The 23,096-nt window shown below is 47.7% G+C and overlaps 1 protein-coding gene across 1 annotated transcript in view; it reads left to right on the top strand.

The window, feature by feature from the left end:
* WDR36 (WD repeat domain 36) overlaps positions 1 to 23,096 on the top strand; it is a 61,779-nt gene that overhangs the window by 15,079 nt on the left and 23,604 nt on the right. The window contains exons 7-13 of the mRNA XM_056537475.1: positions 305 to 437; positions 2,877 to 3,052; positions 4,598 to 4,718; positions 10,826 to 10,891; positions 11,081 to 11,164; positions 17,744 to 17,892; positions 18,539 to 18,653. Of these exons, the coding sequence (XP_056393450.1) occupies positions 305 to 437; positions 2,877 to 3,052; positions 4,598 to 4,718; positions 10,826 to 10,891; positions 11,081 to 11,164; positions 17,744 to 17,892; positions 18,539 to 18,653 (844 nt within the window). The remainder of the gene's footprint in view (positions 1 to 304; positions 438 to 2,876; positions 3,053 to 4,597; positions 4,719 to 10,825; positions 10,892 to 11,080; positions 11,165 to 17,743; positions 17,893 to 18,538; positions 18,654 to 23,096) is intronic.

The raw sequence follows: 23,096 nt of genomic DNA, 5'->3' as shown, positions 1-23,096 counted from the left end.
ATAATGATCTAGGAAAATGAAATCCACCCCAAATGTTTCAAAAGTGCATTGTTTTTTTTCTTCTTTCAATTCCCTTTTGCCAAATATTTTTTATTTTACAATTAAAGTGTTATTACTAAGTACAAAGGGTCACACAGAAAATAAGCCCTCATATGGCTCTGTGGATGGACAAATAAGAAATATGCCTCTTAAAAGGTGAGGAGGCAGGAGAAAATGCAAAAATAAAAATTGGCTGTGCCCTCAAGGGGTTAAACATAAAATTGTAATATAGGGCTATAACGTTCTCCTCTCCTTCATTTTACAGGCACCAGCAGTGGATGTTGTGGCTGTTGGTTTGACAAATGGTAAAATTGTCATTCACAACCTTAAATTTGATGAAACATTAATGACCTTTCAGCAAGACTGGGGCCCTATTACCGCAATATCGTTTCGCACAGGTGAGCTCACATGGTTCAGTCCTATAAGAGGTCATAAAATATTGGTCAGGCAGTTATGAAATTAAACATGGTATTGTCTGCAGAAAAACTTTTAAATATTTTTAAAGCTGTTATTTTCTTCCAATTTTAAGTTTTTCATTTTAGTGAACAAGAAAAAGGGGATTTATTAAATCCCGAAAGAACATAGACTAAACTATTAAAGGACATCTGCAGCAAAAGACAACTTATCCCCTATCCACAGGATAAGAGATAAGTGTCTTATCGCAGGGGGTTACGTTCGTGTGTGACCTTAACGACGCCGGATGTAAATGTACGTCCTGGTGAGCTGGTACAGAGTGATGCCCGGATCATGCGTGGCAGGTCCCGGTTGCTGATAGCAGCCAGGGACCCTCCGGTAATGGCGGACATCCGCAATGGAGCGGATGTCTGCCATTAACCCCTCAGATGCCGTGATCAATACAGATCAATGCATCTGCAGCATCGCGGTCACTAAAATGGATGATCTGATCGCCCGCAGCGCTGCCGCGGCGATACGATCATCCAGAACGGCAGACGGATGCCTCCGCTGCCTTCCACGGGTCTTCTGCTCTGGACTGCGATCGAGCAGACCAGAGCAGAAGATGACCGATAATGCTGATCAGTGCTATGAGTGCTATAAATAGTCCCCTATGGGGACTATTAAAGTGTAAAAATAAAAGTGAAAAAAAATTTGAAAAACCCCCTCCCCCAATAAAAACGTAAATTGTCCCATTTTCCCTATTTCATCCCAAAAAAGTGTCAAAAATATATATATATATATATATATATATTATACATATTTGGTATCACCGCATGCGTAAATATCCGAACTATTAAAATAAAATGTTAATGATAGCGTACGGTGAACGGCATGAACGTAAATAAAAAAACAGTCCAAAATAGCTGCTTTTTTTTATTTTTTTATAACTTTATATTCCAATAAAAAGTTATAAAGTATTAAAAGTTTTATATAAGCAAATATGGTATCAATAATATTAAAGTAAAGATCATTGTGCAAAAAATGATTCCTCATACCCCCGCTTATATGGAAAAATGAAAAAGTTATAGGTCTTCAAAATAGGGAGATTTTAAACGTACTAATTTGGTTAAAAAGTTAGCTTTTTTTTTTTAGCACAACAGTAATAGAAAAGTATGTTATCATGGGTATAATTTTAATCGTATTGACCCAAAGAATAAAGAACACGTAATTTTTACCGTAAATCGTATGGTGTGAAAACAAAACCTTCCAAAATTTGCTAAATTGCGGTTTTCTTTTTAACTTCCCCACACAAACAGTATTTTTTTGGTTGCGCCATACTTTTTATGATAGTGAGTGATGGCATTACAACGGACAACTGGTCGCGCGAAAAACAAGCCCTCGTACTAGTCTGTGGATGAAAATATAACAGTTATGATTTTTTGAAGGCGAGGAGGAAAAAACGAAAACGTAAAAATAAAATTGTCCTTAAGGCCCAAATGGGCCGTGTCCTTAAGTAGTTAAAGGCGTACTCCGGTGGAAAACAGATTTTTAAATTACTTCTATTTAAAAATCTTAATCCTTTCAGTACTTATCAGCTGCTGTATACTACAGAGGAAGTTATTTTCTTTTATGAATTTTTTATGTTTGACCACAGTGCTCTCTGCTGACACCTCTGTCCAGGTAAGAAATTGTCCAGAGAAGGAGCAAATCCCCATCCCCAAACCTCTTCTGTTCTGGACAGTTCCTGAAATTGACTGAGGTGTCAGCCGAGAGCACTGGGGTCAGACTGAAAAGAAATTCAAAAAGAGAAGAACTTTACGTGGAGCATGCAGCAGCTGATAAGTACTGGAAGGATTAAGTCTGTTTAACTTTCTTGCACCAGTTGATTTAAAAAAAAGAAAGAAAAAAAAAGTTTTCCACCGGAGTACCTCTTTAAAGTTGGGTTATCTCTCTCTCTCTCACTCACACACACACACACACACACACACACACACACACACACACACAGAATTTTGGTCAGTATTAGCCAAAATCAGGAGTGTTTCTAAAACACTGAAGTGATGCAAATCGTTTCTACTCTCCCAGTTCCACTTCTGAATTGCCTATAAATCCTGACCACAATAGTGCATGTGAACCCAGCCTCAGGCTCTTTTCACAATGAGTTTTGCAGTGTCCAATGGAGGTATACCTCTGTAAGGTATACATAAACTTTCATGTTAATAAAAATATACTGTATGTGTGCATTTTTATTTTTTTTATTTTTTTAATAGAGGCCAAAATGACACACTTTTACTGTCGGATCATGGGGGGCTGTGATGGTGTAAAGAGATGAAGGGTTGTCCTTGAACAATATTTATTCAGTATTGTTTGTATGAAGGGTTACCAGTATCATCATATGGTATATTTGGCTGCTTTTTACATTTTTGCCTTTTCCTTTTTAGATGGACATCCAATAATGGCAGCTGGAAGCCCCATTGGCCACATTGGACTATGGGATCTGGAGGAAAAGAAGCTGATGAGTCAGATGAGGGAGGCCCATTCAACTGCTATTGCTGGCTTAACATACGTTCAAGGAGAACCTCTTCTAATAACCAATGGGGCTGATAATGCCATACGGGTAATACAAATTATCAGTCATCTACAGGTTGGAGTGCTGCAACTTTTCAGTGTTTATGGGCCTGACTTAGATAGCTGAGCGCTGTACATGGCTATCTTTGTGTGACCAATGAATGAGTAGCAGTGTGCATGTCTGACTGCTGTTGACTGACTTTAAACTATAGCTGCAGTCCAAAGGTATACGTTGATTTATATGCAGTGTTTTCCTTTGGACTTCAGTTATAGTTTGATCAGTTAGTGGCAGACCATGTACTTTAATATTTTTTGTACTTTCATATGTTTTAATATCAAACCAAACAGTTTTATTGAGAAAGCACTGAAAGTACAAAAACGTGCATACAGATTGCTCTCGTTGAGGGGCAGCAATGTCGATAACATCAATAGTACACAGTACAGAAGACAATACCAGACAGAAACTAAACAGTACTTGGGGGGGGGGGGGGGAGGGGAGGGGAGAGTAGAGGGTTGCAAGCCCGGGATGGGGGAGGGGGCTACTTACAAAAAAAACCACAAACTAGTAGGGATCGACTGATTATCGGTATGGCCGATATTATCGTCTGATAATCACGATTTTGGGCATTATCGGTATCGGCAATTACCTTGCCAATAATGACCCCCGACCCACCGCACCGCGTCGCACCCCCCACCGTAGTGCTGGGCGGTATACCGGTATGGATTTTTGCCCATACCGCTATACCGGTCGGGCCCCTCCCCCACCCTCCGAGTCAATAAAAAAAATTAAACTTACCCGTAATGGGGTGGTCCGGGCTGTCCATCCTTCCTTCCTGTAGTGTCCAGCGGCATTCCGGGTGGAGGGTGAACCGGTCCGGGCTGTCCTCCTTCTCCGGGGGTCATCTTCTCCACTCCGGGCAGGCTCTGGCCTAGTACGCTGCATAGACGCCGCTATGCCGTGACGTCAGGTGCGTCGCTGCGCACGGGCGTCACTGCGCAGCAGCATCTATGCACCCTGACAGATAGGGGGAGAGAAGCGGGTGGTGGCGGCGGCGGCCTATGGCACCGCAAAAGCCACTGTAGTGCATCGATTTAAAGCGCCCGCTTTAAATCAATGATCTGCAGTGGTGTCGAGTGGGGGTAAATAGCCGATAACTTATACCGGAATATAGGTATAAGTTATCGGCTATCAGCCCTAACCTCCACCGATTATCAGTATCGGCCCTAAAAAAACGATATCGGTCGATCCCTACAAACTAGGGAAGATACAGTCACAACTGTAGGTAGTACAAGACATCAGTAGTGTAAACCCTATGGGATAAGGCTGTGTGTAGTCCTGTGATTCCTTTATAGCAGCATAAGACTGTCATTGGTCAGTAAGCCATAGTGTTAACTGGCCACAGCTCTCCATGTTAAATTCTATAGGAATTACAGAAGCCAGGTAATTAACTTTGACCTGTTTGAAGCTGCCATCTATAACACCTTCTGTATATGCCATAACAGTCTGTGGTTAGAATAGATTTAAGTATAGCTATGAGAGCTATCTTTGTAGTTACTGAATGTAATAAACCTAAAATAAATTTACTGTATACAGGTATGGATCTTTGATGGCCCTGGAGGACAAGGCCGTTTGCTTAGGTTCCGTGTTGGTCACAGTGCTCCACCCACTTTCATTCGGCACCATGGACTGGATGGGAAACAAATCCTCAGTGCAGGTAACCGTGGTGGCTTGATGATTTCTACAATCTGCCTGTTTGTTTTAACATGTTGGGCACTGAGCATGGATTATGAAAAACTGCTTTTTCTCTATCGGCTCCATTGGGGGACACAGACCATGGGTATGTGCTGCTGTATCTAGGAGGCTTGACACTATGGCAACAAGAAAAGTCGGCTCCTCCCAGCAGGGTATACCCGCCCACAGGCACCTGAGGTAATCAGTTTTAGCTTAGTGTCTAAGGAGGTAGACACTGGTCTGGAGTTCTCTCCAGACCAGGGCTTATGTTTTATTATTTTCCTAGATTTAGGGATGTGTTAGTTTTTTATTTGGTTTTCTTTCCTGTTTTCAGGTGGGGACTCAGGAACTGCGTCTCACTGTTTCCCCATTGCGATTGAGGGGGCACATACATTGCGTATATGTGCTGTCAACCCCCTCTCGCCAATGGTCAGCGCCTGGGGTTGTACCTCATGGGTCCGGGTCCCCTACCTCCCTGCTTGCACATGGTAGCCTGGCATGATGCAGGTGACAAAGCTGGCTGAAGACTTCATGAGGTAAGTTCTTCAGGCTGAAGGTGAGTATTTTTCTCCCTTTTCTTGCAGATTCTAGGATTCTGCATCCTACTTCAGCCCACTCCTCTTTATTATTATTTCCCTGACATGTGGGGAACCCTTTCAGGCGGGAGGTACTGGGGATTTTCACTCAGTGGGGGACTGCATAAAAAAAATCAGTGTTGTAGGACTGGTTTTAAGCCTCCCTTCTCTAGGGATGTTGTAGCCCCGGCGCCTTTTCACAGACGCCGTCACTCCTCGGGCATTTACTTTCATTTCGGCAGTGGAACACTGTCGACTCCTCCTGTGCTCTGTGAGCGCGGCCCCTATCTCCGGCCATATCGCGCCGGAATTCAGCCCTGCTCTGTCGGCAGCTGCGGGCTGCTGGCATTGTTTTTACTTTATGTGTGGCGAGGATGCCATTATAGCCCGGCCGCGGGAATCTCTATTCTATTATGCGGCCAGTCTTTTTCTCTGCATATCAGCGCTATGCGCGTGCAGAGGAGGTTTTTTAAAGGCCAATGAGAGGCTTGGCCAGACCAGCCAGGGCCCAGATCCGGCCCCTCTCTTCTCATTGGCTAAGCGTTCTGTCTTCACTCTCTCTCTCTCCTCAGCTGTTCAGCGCTCCTCACAGCTGCTACTTCACTGGGGACACACATATACACCAGGACAAGGCTGTTTATGGGTGTGCTGTTTCCTTTTGGATATGGCCGAGCCGGAATTGTCTTTCCTTCTAGACAAATAGCAAGGGCCCTGGTCTCCTATTATTTTTACAGGGGCTGCAATTCTACCATGCCCGGTTCTGCAGAATTCACTTCTTCCGCCTGCACCACTGCTCCCCCTACTATCCTCCCCGACTTGGCTACAGCCTTGGAGTAGTCCTCTACTCTGGCCCTCCAGAGGGTCCCGCTCACATTCTCCCTATTCACCGCTCTGGCAGGCGTAATAAGGGAGTGTTCTCTTACTCATCCCCTGGGTCTTCTGGTAGGCACGGTCGCTCCCCTCATAGGGCTAGCCGTTACTCCAACTTGTCCAAGGTGTCTCTCCTCCGGAGGACGCTTGCGTGGTCGTCGCTCTGGCTCTCCAGACCACGTACCTCAACCTCTTCCAAAAAAAAAAAAAACACCTCTCACGTTCTTCACCTGGAGAACTTGTGGGTGAAGTTTCCGATTCGGCCTCTGATTCAGAGGACTGCACGGATATGTCTGACATGGAGCACTCATTGGTTTCGGCCATAAGAGACTCCTTCCATCTAGAGGACCCAGGCACTTTGGACGTGGCTCCAGAAGTTTCCTTTCATCGTGCCCACCTCCAGGGCTGCCTCACCTTGTTCCCATTCACCTGGAGAACTTGTGGATGAGGTTCAAAAAAAAAAAACACCTCTCACGTTCTTCACCTGGAGAACTTGTGGATGAGGTTCTGATTCGGCCTCCGACTCAGAGGACTGAACGGATATGCTTGATGTGGTGTACTCGTTGGTTCCGGCCATAAGAGACAACTTCCAGCTAAAGGACCCAGGAACTTCGGACGTGGTCCAGAAGTTTCCTTTCATTGTGCCCAACCTCTTCCAGGGCTGCCTCACCTCGTTCCCATTCACCTGGAGAACTTGTGGATGAGGTTTCTGATTCGGCCTCCGACTCGGAGGACCGCTCGTATATGCCTATGTGGTGTACTCATTGGTTTCGGCCATAAGAGACACCTTCCATCTAAAGGACCCAGGAACTTCGGACGTGGTCCAGAAGTCTCCTTTCCTTGTGCCCAACCGGCACCCAAGTCTTTCAGCTCTCTCGCTGAATGTTACGCCCTGCTGGTATCCGCCTGGAGGCACCCTGACGAGAAGTTTCAGGAAACAAAGAAGGTTCAAGTGTGGTATACCTTCGCCAGGGACCTCATTGCTCGGTGGACCTCCTCTCCAAAACTGGAGATTTTCTGTGTTTTATGGAATTAGGGTGGCTCAGTGGTTGGCACTGTAGCATTGCAGTGCTGGGTCCTAGGTTCAGGTCCTTACAACGTCAGCATCTGCAAAGGGGTTTGTGTTTCCTTTGCTTTCATGCGCAGCCACTGTGCTGCCTTTGCCATAAGCTACCGTAGCCACCGTCCCTCCATGTGGCTTAAAGCCTGGAATGCGGACGCTGCCTTCAGGAAGTGAGGCGACGGGTGGAAAAGAGTTCTTTATTACCTCTGGATAAGGCTCACAGAACCTCTTTCCGTCGTAAGTCCTCCTTCCGGTTCTGCGGACCTTTTGGTACCAGCAAAGGGTACCAACAAAGGGTCCAGCCAGGCGCCTTCACGGGGAGAGGGCTCCCTCCTTCCGGACCCATCCCTCCCGGAGGTACGCTATCCATTCCGGCCGTTTTGCGGCCCCATCAGGCACCCATAGGCCTTCCTCGGCCTGCAGAGTCACCCCCACCCGCCGATCTTTTCTCGGGTGGTTGGTCGCCTCTTACTCTTCCAGGATGCCTGGACCTCGCACATTCAGTGAGTGGTCCCTACACAGGGAGTATTTATCCCGGTTCCTTCAGGGGAACGTTTTCGAGGGTTATTCCAACCTCTTTGTGGTCTCCAAGAAGGCGTTTCTGTTCGCCCAATCTTGGTTCTCGAGTATCTCAGCCAGCATCTTCTGCTTTCCCATCCTGAATAGAGTCTCTCCGTTCGGTACTGGCGCTCCTGGTGCTTTTCGTTCCTCGGTGGACATCAAGGATGCCTGCCTCCACATCTCACTGTTTCCCGGTCACAAGCGGTACCTCCGCTTTCTGCTTTGCAGTTCCGGACGGTCATATTCTATTGTGGCTCTCCATTTCGGTCTGACCACTTCTCTGCGGACCTTTACCAAAGTCCTGGCTCCTGTGATAGCACTTTTACGGACAACAGTTTTTTCCGTGATTCCTTACTTGGACAACCTCCTGATCAGAGCTCCAGCCAGGGCCCTTAGTCTAAACCTCCAGACCTTGTCTCACTTTGGTTGGATGGTCAATCGGGACAAGTCCAAACGCTCTCCTGGGGCTCCAGTACGTAGTGGCCTATGCCCGCTTTCGACTCCGCTGACCAATCGGCTGACTCTTATCCAGAGTCCGGTGATTTCGGCACCCTGCTCCAGTTGCCATTCGCTTTTGCATGGATGTCCTGGGTCGGTCAGCCATTTGCCCAGTTTCATCACCGACCCCTTCAACTGGTGATTCTCTTCCGGTGGGACAGGTCTCCGTTGTCTCTCGACCGCAAGATCGTTCTCTCTCGACAGTCTTGTCGGCCCGTTCTATGGTGGCTTCGTTTTCCCCCCCCCCCCCCCCCCCCGTTTTTTTTCAGGGGCGCTCCTTCCTGCCCCTCCCTGACAGTCTGTACGGGCTGTGGAGGTGTTTTCAGGGACCGGCCTTTGTCCCCCGAGAAGCCTTTTTCCCCTTCAACATGTTGGGCCTAGGGCAATACTTTCTTTGCTTGCTTTGTGGGAAATTCCCTTCTGGGCGGAACTCAGGTTTCCGGCCATCTCAGCTATCCTCATTCTGGGCATCTCTGGGATGTGGTCTTTTCAGCCGGTCCTCAGTCGTCCAAGGCGAGTTGTCCCCACATCCGGAGATGTTTGCAATGATCTGCAACCCCTGGGGCGCTCAAGGCGTGGACCTCTGCACGTCCCGCCACAACCTCTCTTGGTCGGGCTTTGCCCTACCTTATCTGTTTATTGGTCGGGCTTTGCCCTACATTATCTATCTGTTTCCTCTCCTTCCTCTCTTTCGGGGCCATGAGGAAACTCTCAGCAGAGGGCATTTCCGCCATTCTCGTGGCCCATCCTGGCCCCGGCAGGCGTGGTACGTCGTCGTGGTCAGGCTCCTGAACTACTTAACGCTGCGCCTTCTCTATCGTCTAGACCTCTTATCTCAGGTCTTCTGTGCCACCCCTATTTACAGTCTCTGCTTTGGACGGTGTGGCGGTTGAGACAGCGGTTCTGAGGACCTTTTTTGAGGTTTCTCTTCCCGAGTGGTTCACACCATGCTGAGACTATAGACAAAGGAAGACGGCGCTCCTAGTGTGATACCGTAAATAAATAAGGTACAACTTAAGCAATATTGCTCACCGATGTAGGTTGTACTGCGACCAAGTACAACAATGGTGTAGGCATAAACCCTATGTGGGCGAGACTCGGCAGCCGCTCCTGGCAACACGAAGTGAAGCAAAGACGGATCCTTCCAGGACAGCACAGGATAGAGCTGGCGCACAAGACTTCAGGGTAAAAACAGATTTATTTTACCCGGCATGCAACGCGTTTCGCTGGATAACCAGCTTCATCAGACATGTTGGGAAAAGGGGAGGACTGGGGATATTTATACAAAAAAACATTAACCCATACATTGCTGGCATAAAACACAATAACAGGAAAAACAGATACAGATTATAAAAAGATTTATATTTAACAAGTAAAACATATAAAAGATGGGGAACAGTTCATGCTAGCTCGCGTTCTCGATCATCTCATTTAATCCCTCTGGAAAGAGGGAACATAAAGAAAAAATCCAATAGGACTCTCTATTAATTAATTTCTGGAAGCTGTTTTGAACGGCAGATGGTATAGCCTCAATAACTTTCAATTTTAAACAATCAAAATTCCTGCATGTGTCTGACAAATATGACGAGAGACACTATGTAGCATGAACTGTTTCCCTACATTAGACCGATGTTTATTCATGCGGGACCGCACCGTCTGAATGGTGCGGCCCACATATTGTAAACCGCATATACAGGAGAGAAGATAAATAACATAACTGCTCTCGCAGTCATGTAACCCATTAGTAAGAGGACTTTTTTGAAACATTAGACAAAACTATTGCCTTTATCAATCATAGTGCAGCATTTACACCTGACTTTCCCACATGCGATAGTGCCATTATTCTGTTCTGCAAATTTATAAGCATTAGAGGGATTGCTTCTCAGACCATCACTAGGGGGCAACCAAATTCCTGCGGAAGTTCTGTAAAGCGTCCACGTGGTTGTCTTTGCACACTTTCACAAGGTCCTACCAGATTCATACCTTTGCATCAGCTGATGCTCCTCTGGGCCGGAAGGCGTTGCAGGCGGCGGTGGTCCAGCTTGTCCACCTGACTGATTTCCTTACCCACCCAAGGGACGGCTTTGGTACGTCCCATGGTCTGTGTCCCCCAATGGAGCCGATAGAGAAAAGGAGATTTTTATGCTTACCGTAAAATCTCTTTCTCGAAGGATCCATTGGGGGACACAGCTCCTACCCTTTTTCTGGTGTTCCTATTTCAGTTATCTGTCCGAGGGCGTGTTCAGTTACCTTTTTCTTCTGGTTGCTTGGACAGTTTGTGGTTTTTCTCTTGACCTGTCGGTCTTCTATTGCTCTGGGACTAAAACTGATTACCTAAGGTGCCTGTGGGCGGGTATACCCTGCTGGGAGGAGCCGACCTTTCTTGTTACCATAGTGTCAAGCCTCCTAGAGACAGCAGCATACACCCATGGTCTTTGTCCCCATCGTCTGTGTCCCCCAATGGATCCTTCGAGAAAGAGATTCTACGGTAAGCATAAAAATCTCCTTTTTTCTATTCTTCAGGACAAGATGGAACTATGCATTCATTTTCCACAGTCCACGACAGATTCAATAAAAGCCTTGGACATGGTAAGTTAATGGAAGAACAGTAAAATGTCATAACCTTTTGTAGGGGGTTCTGATACTTCCATCAGTAGCAAACCATAGCTATATGCCACTAATATCTGTGGTGAGACAAAGCCCCTACAAAAAAGATTTATGTATATAATTTTCTTTTTGTCACATTGCTTATGTTTTCATGCATTGTCTTACTTGTAGGATCAATAGATAAAGCCAAATCTAAAAAACTTGGACTTCGTGCCAAACACCTAAGATTGCCTCCTGTTGTGTCATTTGCATCTGGTATGTATTTTTTTAAATGATACACTTGTGCTCTTTTTTTCTTTTAAAGGTGGGCTCCCATTTACTTCTGCATATTTTGCTGCGTATTTATTGCTGCATATTTTCCTACTCATTGAAGTCTATAGGTAGCAAAATCAGCTATTTAAAATACCAACGCAGCGTATACGCAGGTATATTGTATGAGGAGTATTATGATGATTGAAAGTCTATTGCAGATGTGGGCAAAAGTAAAACTAAGCATGTAGGGCAAATTCCCAGCAAAGATAACCTTGTTTTCAACAATCTTTCTCTATCGGCTCCATTGGGGGACACATACCTTCGGGTATATGCTGCTGTTGCTAGGAGACATGACACTAAGGAAACCAAAAAAGTCTGCTCCTCCCAGCAGGATATACCCGCCTACAGAGCCTGAGGTAATCAGCTTTAGCTTAGTGTCGCAGGAGATGGACACTAGTCTGGGGTTCTCCCCAGACTTGGTCTAACATTTTTTTATTTTTCCAGTATAGGGACGATTAGTTTTTCTTCCCTTTTATTTTCCTTTTTTCAGGTGGGGTCTCAGGAACATAGCGTTCACTGTTTCCCCATTTGCGATTGAGGGGGCACAGGCATCGTGGATGTACTGTCAACCCCCTCTCGTCAACGGCCAGCGCCTGGGGTTGTACCTTATGGGTCTGGGTCCCCCACCTTTCCCTACTCGTCTCGCTTTTCAAGCCCGGCATGATGCAGGTGACAAAAAAGCTGGCTGAAAGCTTCATGACTGAAGACTTCATTAGGTGAGTTCTTCAGATCGAGGTGAGTATTCCCCCCCCCCCCCTTTTTTTTCTTTCAGGTGCGGGGGCTTGCAACTGTTGGAAACCCCCTATTTTGGTCCCACTCCTTTTTATTCTATCTAGTTGGGGGTCCCTAACTAGGGCTTCATAACGTTTATTAGGGGCACTTAGGGAATACAGGGGGCTAAAAGGAGTGAGTGGTGTAGGACTGTGTGTGTGTATTCACTTTTGGCAGTTATTCAGCAGCCGCGGCTGTCTTTTCACTTCAGCATTCCTCTTTGCTCTGGCCGCGTCGTGTGCCGACACGGCCAGGGCGCAGTTTACTTTCACTTTCGCAGCGGCTCGCTGCGCCGGCATTCTCGCTCGCTCCCATTCCCCTGCACTCACATATGCTCCGGGATGGGAGCGGGCGCCATTATTATTATTATTATTATTCTCGACAGAGTTCACGCCTTTGGGAGAGCCCGAATCTCTTCAGCCAATGGAAACTGTACAGGGGTCTTTTAGCCAATCAGAGGTGCCTCAGTCTAATCCGGCCCCTCTTTTCTGATTGGTCCAGCAGTCCCTGCCGGTTTTCTCTCTCCTTTCTCGTTCCTTTCCTCACAGCAGCTGCCTGGTTGGGGACACGGACGCTGGTGAGGCTGTTTTATTTTACTCCTGTCCGATCCCAGAACTGTTCCTCCCTCTAAACAGGTACCTGGAGCCCTGGACACCTTCTATTCTTGTAAGGGCTGCAACTCCAAAATGCCTGGGTCTGCTGAACCCACTTGTTCCGCCTGCACCACTGCATCTTCTGACCCCCCCTGGTATTCCTATTCAAGATGCTCCCCCAGACCCAGTGGGCTCTGCTGCCCCTCCAATATGGGTGTCTTCCCTCTCTATTTCTTACTTGGTGCAGGTCTCCCGTTCCGTGGTGACTGCCTTAGAGAGGTCCTCCTTACACCGTTCCCCAAGAGAGCCTCGCTCTCCCTCACCCTATTTTAAACGCTCTCACAAGCGTAATAGGGGTCATTCCTTTGACTCCTCTCCAGAGTCTTTGTACAGACGTATGTGCTTCTCTCATAGGCATCGTCCCTCTGCTACGTCTTCCAGCAAGTGTCTTTCTTCTAGAAGACGCTCCCCGAGTCGCCGTTCTGAGTCTCCAGAACAGCGCCAGGTCAGTGTCTCCCTCTTCTAAGGCTGCCTCCACCTGTTCCCACTCCCCTGGAGAACTAGTTGATGGGGCTGCTTCTGTCTCTGACTCAGAAGACCACGCAGACATGACCGATACGGTGGACTCATTGGTTTCGGCCATAAGAGACACCTTTCACCTAGAGGACCTAGGAACTTTGGACGCTGTCCCAGAAGTTTCCTTTCATCATGCCCATCCGGCACCCAAGATGTTCAGCTCCCATGCTGAATTTGAAGCCTTGCTAGAGTCTGCCTGGAGGCACCCTGACAAGAGGTTTCAAGAAACAAAGAAGGTTCAAGCACGTTATCCCTTTGCTAAGGACCTCATTGCCCGGTGGACCTCACCTCCTACGATGGACCCACCAGTCTCCCGTCTATCTAAGACTACAACCTTTGCCCGATGCTGCAATTTTTAAGGATCCAGCGAACAAAAAGGTGGAGACCTTGGCTAAATTTTGCCTTTGAGGCTGCGGGTTCATCTCTTCTCCCTGCCTTTGCCTCTGCCTGGGTTTCCAGGGCCCTTACGATCTGGGTTTCCCGACTCCACCAGGGCATTTCTTCTGGGGCTTCCTCGGAAGAACTGGCCGACTTAATTCTCCTGCTTTCTAAAGCTGTAGATTTTCTGTGTTCTGCTTCCATGCAGTCGGCCCGCTGTGCTGCTTTTGCAACGGGTGTAGATCCACGTGGCTCAAAGCCTGGGATGCGGACGCAGCCTCTAAAAAGTCTCTCACTGAGCTTCCTTTTACTGGCTCTCGGCTTTTTGGTAAGCGCCTAGACGAGATCCTCTCGGAAGCCACGGGAGGGAAGAGTTCCTTATTACCTCAAAGTAAGGCCCGTAGTACTACCTCCCGCCGTAAATCTACCTCCTTTCGGACCTTCGGGGTCACGAAGGGGACTAGGCACGCGCCTTCTCGGGACAAGAAGGCTCCCTTCTTCCAGACTCGCAAATCCTGGAAATCGTATAACCATTCGGGCCGCTTTGCGCCCAAGGTGGGTACCCGCAAACCCACCTACGCCCCAACCGCGGATTTTTCTTGGGTGGGAGGTCGTCTGTTACTCTTCCGGGACGTCTGGACCACACATGTGCAGGACTCCTGGGTCAGAGATGTGGTGTCCAATGGCTACCGGATCGCTTTTTCCTTTCCCGAGTTCCGCGATCTCCCTCTCTGGCAAAGGCCTTTTGGGGTGCGCTTCAGTCCCTCCTCATTCAGGGGGTCATTGTCCCAGTTCCTCCCAGGGAACGCTTTCGAGGTTTTTATTCCAACCTCTTTGTAGTTTCCAAAAAAAGGGGTTCAGTACACCCCATCTTGGATCTAAAGCTCCTCAACCGGCATCTCCTCCTGCACCACTTCCGCATGGAGTCTCTCTGTTCGGTTGTGGCAACCATGGATCAGGGGGAGTTTCTTTCCTCAATGGACATCAGGGACGCCTACCTCCATGTTCCGATTTTTCCGGGACACCAGCGGTTGCTGTTTTTTGCTGTCCCGGAGGGACACTTCCAGTTTGTGGCTCTCCCCTTCGGCCTGGCCACAGCTCCGAGGGTGTTCACAAAGGTCCTTGAGCCGGTGATCGGCCTGCTACGGACAAGGGGGGTCTCGGTGAATCCTTACTTGGATGACCTTCTGATCAAGGCTCCGTCTAGGGACCAGAATCTAGAGAATCTCACCCTCTTCAGGCCCTGTCTCGCTTCGGTTGGTTGGTCAATCGGGACAAGTCCAACCTATCCCCCACTCAGTCCCTGGTTTTTCTAGGACTTCGGTTCGACACCCGGTCCGCCCGGGTTCACCTCCCGTCGGACAAGCGGTTGACGCCTCTGTCAGGGGTTCGTATACTCAGGAACCTCCCCAGTGTCCATTCGGTCTTGCATGGAAGTCCTGGGTCGGATGGTGGCGGCCATGGATGCAGTTCCCTTCGCTCAGTTTCATTTTCGACCCCTTCTACTTTCGATTCTATCCCGGTGGGACAGGTCTCCATTGTCCCTCGATAGCAAGATTGTGCTTCCTCGGACATCTTGCCGCTCCCTTCTGTGGTGGCTCCGCTCCCCCCTGCTTCTTCAGGGGAGCTCCTTCCTGCCCCTCCATTGGCTGGTTGTCACGACGGATGCCAGCCTTTCGGGATGGAGGGGTGTCTTCCGAGACCAGACAGTCCAGTGCCTTTGGTCTCCCAGGGAGACACTCTTCCCGATCAACATCTTAGAACTGAGGGCAATCTACCTTTGCCTGTTGCATTGGGAGAGCCTTCTCCAGGGCCGGCCAGTTCGTGTCCAGTCGGACAACTCCACTGCGGTGGCCTACACCAATCGCCAGGGCAGCACCCGCAGTTTGGTGGCGATGGCCAAAGTTTCCAAGATCATTCTCTGGGCGGAGCTCAGGGTTCCGGCCATCTCGGCAATTCACATCCCAGGCGTAAACAGTTGGGAAGCGGACTTCCTAAGCCGGTCCTCTCCCGACCCCGGCGAGTGGTCCCTTCATCCGGAGGTATTTGCAGAGATCTGCGGCCTCTGTGGAACTCCAAATGTGGACCTCTTTGCATTCCGGCACAACCAGAAGGTTCCCCTCTTTGTGTCAAAGTCGCGGGACCCCTGTGCTCTGGCAGTGGATGCACTGGTAATTCCTTGGTCGGGGTTCGCCCTTCCTCATCTGTTCTCTCCTTCCCAGGGTCTTGAGGAAGCTCAGAGCGGAGAATATTCCCGCCATGCTAGTGGCTCTAGATTGGCCTCGGAGGGCGTGGTACGCTGACGTCGTCTGGCTCCTGGACGACGTTCCGCTGCGCCTTCAGCTTCGTCCAGACCTTCTCTCTCGGGGTCCCCTGTGCCACCCCAATTTACCATCGCTGCATTTGACTGCGTGGCGGTTGAGACCGCGGTACTAAGGGCCCGGGGCTTCTCAACACAAGCACTATGCTCAAGGCACGCAAGCCCTCTTCCGCAAGGATTTACCACCGTACCTGGCGGTCTTATTTTCGTTGGTGCGAATCTCAATCTCTTTCTCCAGTCGTGTTCTCCCTTCCTCGACTTCTTTCATTTTTGCAGTCAGGGCTGCAATTAGCTCTCAGCTCTTTAAAGGGTGAAGTGTCTGCCCTTTCCATTCTTTTCCAACGCCCTCTGGCATCTGAGTCTCGTGTTCGGACCTTCCTTCAAGGAGTGGCCCATGCGGCTCCTCCTTACAGGTCTCCTACTCCTCCTTGGGATCTTAATTTGGTCCTTGGTGCACTACAGGGCGCGCCCTTTGAACCCCTCAGGGAGTTTTCCCTTTGTCTCCTTTCCTGGAAGGTGGCGTTCCTTATGGCAATTACCTTCATCAGACGGGTTTCGGAGTTGGCGGCTCTTTCTTGCGGCTCTCCCTTTCTAATTGTCCATCAGGAAAAAGTTGTTTTTCGTCCGATTCCTTCTTTCCTGCCTAAGGTGGTTTCTGCCTTCCACCTTAATGAGGATATCGTCCTCCCGTCCTTTTTGTCCCACTCCATCTCATCCCGGGGAGTGTTTGCTTCATAAACTTGATGTGGTATGGGCATACCTACCTCTCTGTTACGTTTTTTTCGTCACTGTGATTCTTTTTTGTTCTTACGGACGGTCACCGTAAGGGTCTACCTGCCTCTAAGGCGACCATTTCGCGGTGGATCAGGTCTGCCATTTCAGAAGCTTACCGTTGCAGGGGAAAGACCCCTCCTTTCAGGGTTTCAGCTCACTCCCCACGTTCTGTCAGAGCTTCCTGGGCTCTCTATAACAGAGCTTCAGCTTCTCAAGTCTGTAAGGAGGCTGGCTACCTGGTCGTCCTTGCACACTTTTACTAAATTCTACCAGGTTCATACCTTTGCATCCGCGGATGCTAGTCTGGGCCGTAAGGTGTTGCAGGCGGCGGTGGCCCAGCCTGTCCCTTGATTGTTTTCTGTGCCCACCCTAGGGACGGCTTTGGTACGTCCCAAGTTCTGTGTCCCCCAATGGAGCCGATAGAGAAAAAGGGATTTTTGTCTTACCGTAAAATCCTTTTCTCGGAGAATCCATTGGGGGACACAGCTCCCGCCCTTTCTTTGGTGTTTCGGTTTTGGTTACCTGTCCAAGGGTGTGTTCAGTTAATTATTTTTTTTTTTGTTACCTCGGACTGGTCTTGGTTTTCTGCCTCTCTCGGTCCTCTCCTACTGCTTGGGGACTAAACTGATTACCTCAGGCTCTGTAGGCGGGTATATCCTGCTGGGAGGAGCCGACTCTTTTGCCTTCCTTAGTGTCAAGTCTCCTAGCAACAACAGCATATACCGGAAGGTCTGTGTCCCCCAATGGATCCTCCGAGAAAAGGATTTTACGGTAAGACAAAAATCTCTCTATTTCTATCTGACCTCTGGGACCTACGATGATCCTGGTAATAAAGGTGGGCAGAGCTGATTTTGAGCTGCATCCTTTCCTAACATTTCACTGTGCCATGGCCCTCCAGGTCACCCACATTGCAGGGTGCCGCAGCACAGGCCCTATTTACTAAACCAGTTCTGCTCCCTGATCCTAGAGTAATGATGTGGTCTAGAGGTATGCTATCATTCTTTAAAAGGGAAAAACTATTTTCTAGTATAATGCTTTATTTGCTTAAATAACTTTTGTCCTTGTACATAGATTTTTATGAAATATGCTTTTATTCTTTGTATTTGGCAGAGACTGCACGACAGAGTGACTGGGATGGGATTATTGCATGTCACCGAAGCAAGTTATCTTGTACTACATGGAATTTTGTTAGATCTACAATGGGAGCTTACAAGCTAAAGCCCCCACATCTCAATAAAACAAAAGGCGTACATGCCACAGTACGTATGGATCATTCTTGGTGTAACAGGAATTTAAAGTCAATATCACATTTGTTTAACTCTGACTTACTCCTCTCACTCCTCTCACTCCTTACACAGTGACCTTCGGTAGCCTGGGGTGGTCGCTACTAGCTATGTTTGCAGCGGTTGGCTTTTGTTAGATGATTGCTGTTAAAGTTAACCGTGGCATCTAAATGGGCTTTTAAGTGTTCATTGTTCAACACAGTTCAATGCACTGAGCATAGGCTGCTGTTTTCATGGGGAGAGGCAGGGCACCAGGCAGGAGATTGTGGGGGTCCCAGCGGTCAGACCCCCACGATTAGATACTTATCCCGTACCCTAGTTGTTAAGTTCCCCTCTAAGGTATTTTCATTGCATGACAAAATCTGGGTATTCAAAGCAGATAAACCTTCTCCAAAAGTGGTGGTGATTTGAAGGGGAGGATTTATGGTGGGTGTGCAGGCGTTGGCTTTAGCTAAAATCTACTATAGCTCTGATAGTTCGGTGGGGATTTACCATAGGATGGCATATGAAATGCCGGTTTTAAGTAGGTTTCCATGTGTATTACAAAACCATTTACCTTTGGCACTGAAAATTCTTTATCCAGATTGGTGCTTATATTTTTATCTTTCTCTTTATTTTGCAGGCTGTAGAAATCACAAGCTGTGGTAATTTTGTGGTGATTGGGTTGTCCACTGGTAATGTGGATGTATATAACATCCAGTCTGGAATTCACAGAGGCTCTTATGGGAATGAAAAAGGCAAGTGTGCTTTTATGTTTAATTATTTTATGTTCATTAACCCTTTCAGGAACGGGAAAGTTTTTGTTTTTTGCCTTTGTCCCTATTCCCCCCCACCCCCTTGCCTTTTTAAACCATTCAAGACCAAGGGCCTAAACGTTTCCATTCACCGCCGGTAACCGGGCAGTGAACGGGATGCCTGCTGAAATCGTTCTTTATGAAAAAGTGTGCCTCCAGCTGTTGCATAATTACAACTCCCAGCATGCACGGACAGCCAAAAGAGCATGCTGGGAGTTGTATTAGTGTGCCTCCAGCTGTTGCATAACTACAATTCCCAGCATGCCCTTCGATTGTCAGTGCATGCTGAGAGTTGTAGTTTTGCAACAGCTGGAGGCACACTAGCACAGAAACGCTTAGTCTGTTACCTAACACAGTGTTTCCCAACCAGTGTGCCTCCAGTAGTTACAAAACTACAACTCCCAGCATTCACAGTCTGTCTGTGCATGCTGGGAGTTGTAGTTTTGCAACAGCTGGAGGTTTGAGATGCGACAAATTTTCCACTGCAGCTCAAACTCCCCAGCGGGAAACACGCTGTGAACCCCCGCCTGTGTGAATGCACCCTTAAAACACTACACATACAAAAGTAAAACACTACATACACACACCCTTACACAGCCCCCCCCCATAAAAAACGTCTTGTACAGCACTGCTTCCAAAGCAGAGCCTCCAGCTGTTGCAAAACAACTCCCAGTATTGCTGGACAGCCATTGACTGTCAAGGCTAGGAGTTTTGCATCAGCTGCAGGCACCCTGTTTGAGAAACACTGCCACGGCATTTTTGGTGGCAGTGGAAAGTACAACGCTTGCATCCGGGTCCGTCCCTATGTAAATCCCTAATTTATGCCTCAAATGAGCATGGCGCTCTCTCACTCCTGAGCGCTGTCGTATTTTAAGGCAACAGTTTAGTGCCACATATGGGGTATTTCCGTACGAGGGAGAAATTGTTACAAATTTTGGGGGCTTTGTACAGAGAAAAAGACCCCCAAAATTTGTAACGCATATGGGGTACAGAAATACCCCATATGTGGAGGTAAAGTGCTCTGCGAGAGCACAACAGGGCTCAGGAGTGAGAGAGCGCCATGTACATTTGAGGCCTAAATTGGTTCTGACATAAACAGGGGGAAAAAAAAAACCACCCACATGTGACCCCATCTTGGAAACTACACCCCTCACAGAACGTAACAAGGGGTATAGTGAGCCATAACAACCCGCAGGTGTTTGACAAATTTTTTTTATTTGTTTTTTTTACTAAAGTGTTGCTGTTACCCCAAATAAAAAATGTTTATTTTGGTAGTGGTAATGGGGGGAAAAAGCTCCCCAAAATTTGTAACCCCATTTCTTCTGATTAAGGAAATACCCCATATGTGGATGTAAAGTGCTCTGTGGGCACAGAAGAGGAGGAGTGCCATTGGGCTTTTTCGGTCGTTTTATTGGGGGACACAGGATATATGCTCTTGCCACTAGGAGGTGCTGACACTAGGAAAAAAAGTCGGCTCCTCCCTGGCAGGATATACCCGCCCACCTGCCATGAGGAACTCAGTTTTAGCTAGTGTCAGTAGGAGGCAGACACAGGTCTGGAGTTTTCCAGACCTGGCCTTTTTCTTCTTTAATAAGTTAAGGATCTGGTGGCGATTTTATGATCTGCAGCCTCTTCTCGGTCCTTTGGCTATATCTACGATTCCTGTCCTCGGGCCATGCATTTGTGGGACCCTTCCAACAGGATTTGGGGGGGTTCACTTCAATATTAGCACATTTTTGATACTTTTAGTACTGTACCTCTTTTCTGCAGGGTTCCCTGGATTACACTTGGGGTCAATGCTCTGCTTATGAGCATTGGGACTTCATTTGTCCCAGCCCTCCATTTTCTCTCCGTGGGGGAACTTAGGCTAGGTTCACATAACGATTTAACCATCTGATTATCGGACCGTAAAATCGGACAAAAACGGAATGCAAAAAATCATATACAATCGTATGTCAAAATGTCTTTCCTATCAGATTCTAAAAATCTGATCCCGTTTTTAAAATTAATATGTATGGCAATAAAGTTTTATATATTTGAAGTGTGTGTTTTGAAGTCTACTGTGCATGCGTACAAAAAAATCATGTGCAATTAATCTGATAGAATCGCACAGTCATACGATTCCATGCGATTTACATAGACCTCAATAATAAAAAATAAAAAAATCGGACATTTTGAATCTGGACGAAAAATCGTGGTCAACCACAATTTTACCTCCAATCTTAAATCGTGCAAAATCGGATGTGGATCAAAACTGATGCATTTGTTGTCTACCATTAATGAATGGAAGTCAATGGATATGACATGGCATGCAGATTTGTACGATTTCAAAGTAAAAAATCGTGAGAAGTAGTATGGTAAAATCGTGATGTTAATGCACCCATATGTGACCCACTGTGACGGGTCCTTACCAAGGATGTATGTTCCCTTGGAAAATCCTGGGAATTCATCCTTTGACTGTTCTTTTCCCTACTGTCAGTGGCCATGCCATGTCTGCTGCAACAGTGGCGGATTTCTAGTCCCTCTGTATAAGGGCAGAAAACCGATGGGGTCCCCCAACTGATAACAATACATTTGTAGCAGAAACTGAGGAGTCCTTCCGAGCTGTTCCCTTCTCCATGCCTAAGCACGTCTCATTCCCGGGAGGGTATTAGACAATCCATTCAGTTTGGTTTCCGCCGCCATCGGTCACCTATTACATTTATGCTGCACCTGCAGCTAGAATTCCAGTAACCCAGGGTGGGCGAGGTTTATTGGTGCAGTAGCCACTGTACCAATTAGCCAGACTGTGGTCTGCATCCCTTCTCCAATCACAGTTCACATGTCTGCCACATCCACCATATACGATGGACCCTATACCAGTAAGACACAGTGGTCTGCATGGTCTCCAGCATATACAATGCACCCTATACCAGTAAGCCAGATGGTGGTCTGCATGGTCTCCAGCATGTACAATAGACCCTATACCAGTAAGCCATACAATGGTCTGCATGGTCTCTAGCATACACGGTGAACACAGGGCTGGAGTTTCCCCTATACCAGTAAGCCAGACAGTCGTCTGCTTGGTTCCACAACTGCTAGTCTCCCATCATGAGGCTGCTGCGTACAGAGCTGGAGTTTCCTGTATCACTGCTAATGTGAGGTGTCTAGTGGGGTGTGCCAACATCTGCACTGGACCCTGTGTCGGTTGGCTAGCCTTTGGTCTGCATGGTTTCCTACACAGATACGCCACCCATCGTATATCTGCAGCACTCGTGGCAGCAGTTCAGGGCCCCACCTTCAGTGTGGGTTGCCCGCTGGAGTGGACCTGTGTGTTCACGGGACCCTGTACCAGTCGGCCAGACTGTGGCCTGCATGGTTTACTACTCCATCGGGTCATCTACCATAATCCTGTCGATCCCATGGTGGGAGTTCTGGTACCCAGTGGTCTGGTACCCAGTGGTCTGACCACCGTCACTTTAAGCATTAATAACTCTAAGATGCTTTTACCGATTATTCTGATTCTGAGAGTTTTTTTTGTGACATATTCTACTTTATTTTGGTGGTAAATTTTGTCGTTACTTGCATCCTTTCTTGGTGAAAATTCATGAAAGTTTAGAAAATGTTGCATTTTTCAAATTTTGAAACTCTCTGCTTGTAAAGAAAATTGATATTCCAAATAACTTTTATATTGATTCACAAATACAATATGTCTACTTTATGTTGGCATCATAAAATAGACATTTCTCTCTCGCTCTTCATTGGGGGACACCTTACTGATGGGTATATGCTCTTGCCACTAGGAGGCACTGACACTAGGAAAAAAGTCTGCTCCTCCCTGGCAGGATATACCCACCCTCTTGCAGTGAGGTAACCAGTTTTATCTAATGTCATAGGAGGCCAGACATGGTTTTGGGGAGCTCCCCAGACCCTGTCTTTTTTTCTCTGTTATTTTCCTAGTTTTAGGCTAAAGTTTAGTTTTTCTCTCCCTTTTTTTATTTTTTTTTTCTAGCATGGTGCTGCCTAATCCCCCACATGCGAGCTAGGGGCACGGTGCATTGGATGAGAATGACCCGTTAACCCCTCCTTGCCAACAACCAGCGCCTGGCGGTGTACCCCGGGTCCCCCATTCGCTCCTGTTCGCCATGTCTGCAAAAGGCAGGTGGCACTAGCTGGTCGAAGACTTCGAGGGTGAGTATGTGGCGTTTGAGGTGAGAATCCCCCCCCCCCTCTCTAACCCCCCTCCCCCTCTCTGTGTGCGACCATGGGCCCTACTACTGGGGCAGATTTTTGGGGTCCAGGCCACGAGGCGTTAACCCTCTCTCTTTTATTCTGGGTCCTTATTGGGGGGGGGGGGGGCTCATGTTGGGGGGTTCTTCTGGGGGACTGTGTTTTATACGTTCGGTG

The sequence above is a fragment of the Hyla sarda genome, chromosome 1 (assembly GCF_029499605.1).
Source record: "Hyla sarda isolate aHylSar1 chromosome 1, aHylSar1.hap1, whole genome shotgun sequence".
NCBI lineage: Eukaryota > Metazoa > Chordata > Amphibia > Anura > Hylidae > Hyla > Hyla sarda.
The sequence above is the reverse complement of the archived record's forward strand: the minus strand, read 5'-3'. Positions and strand labels throughout refer to the sequence as shown.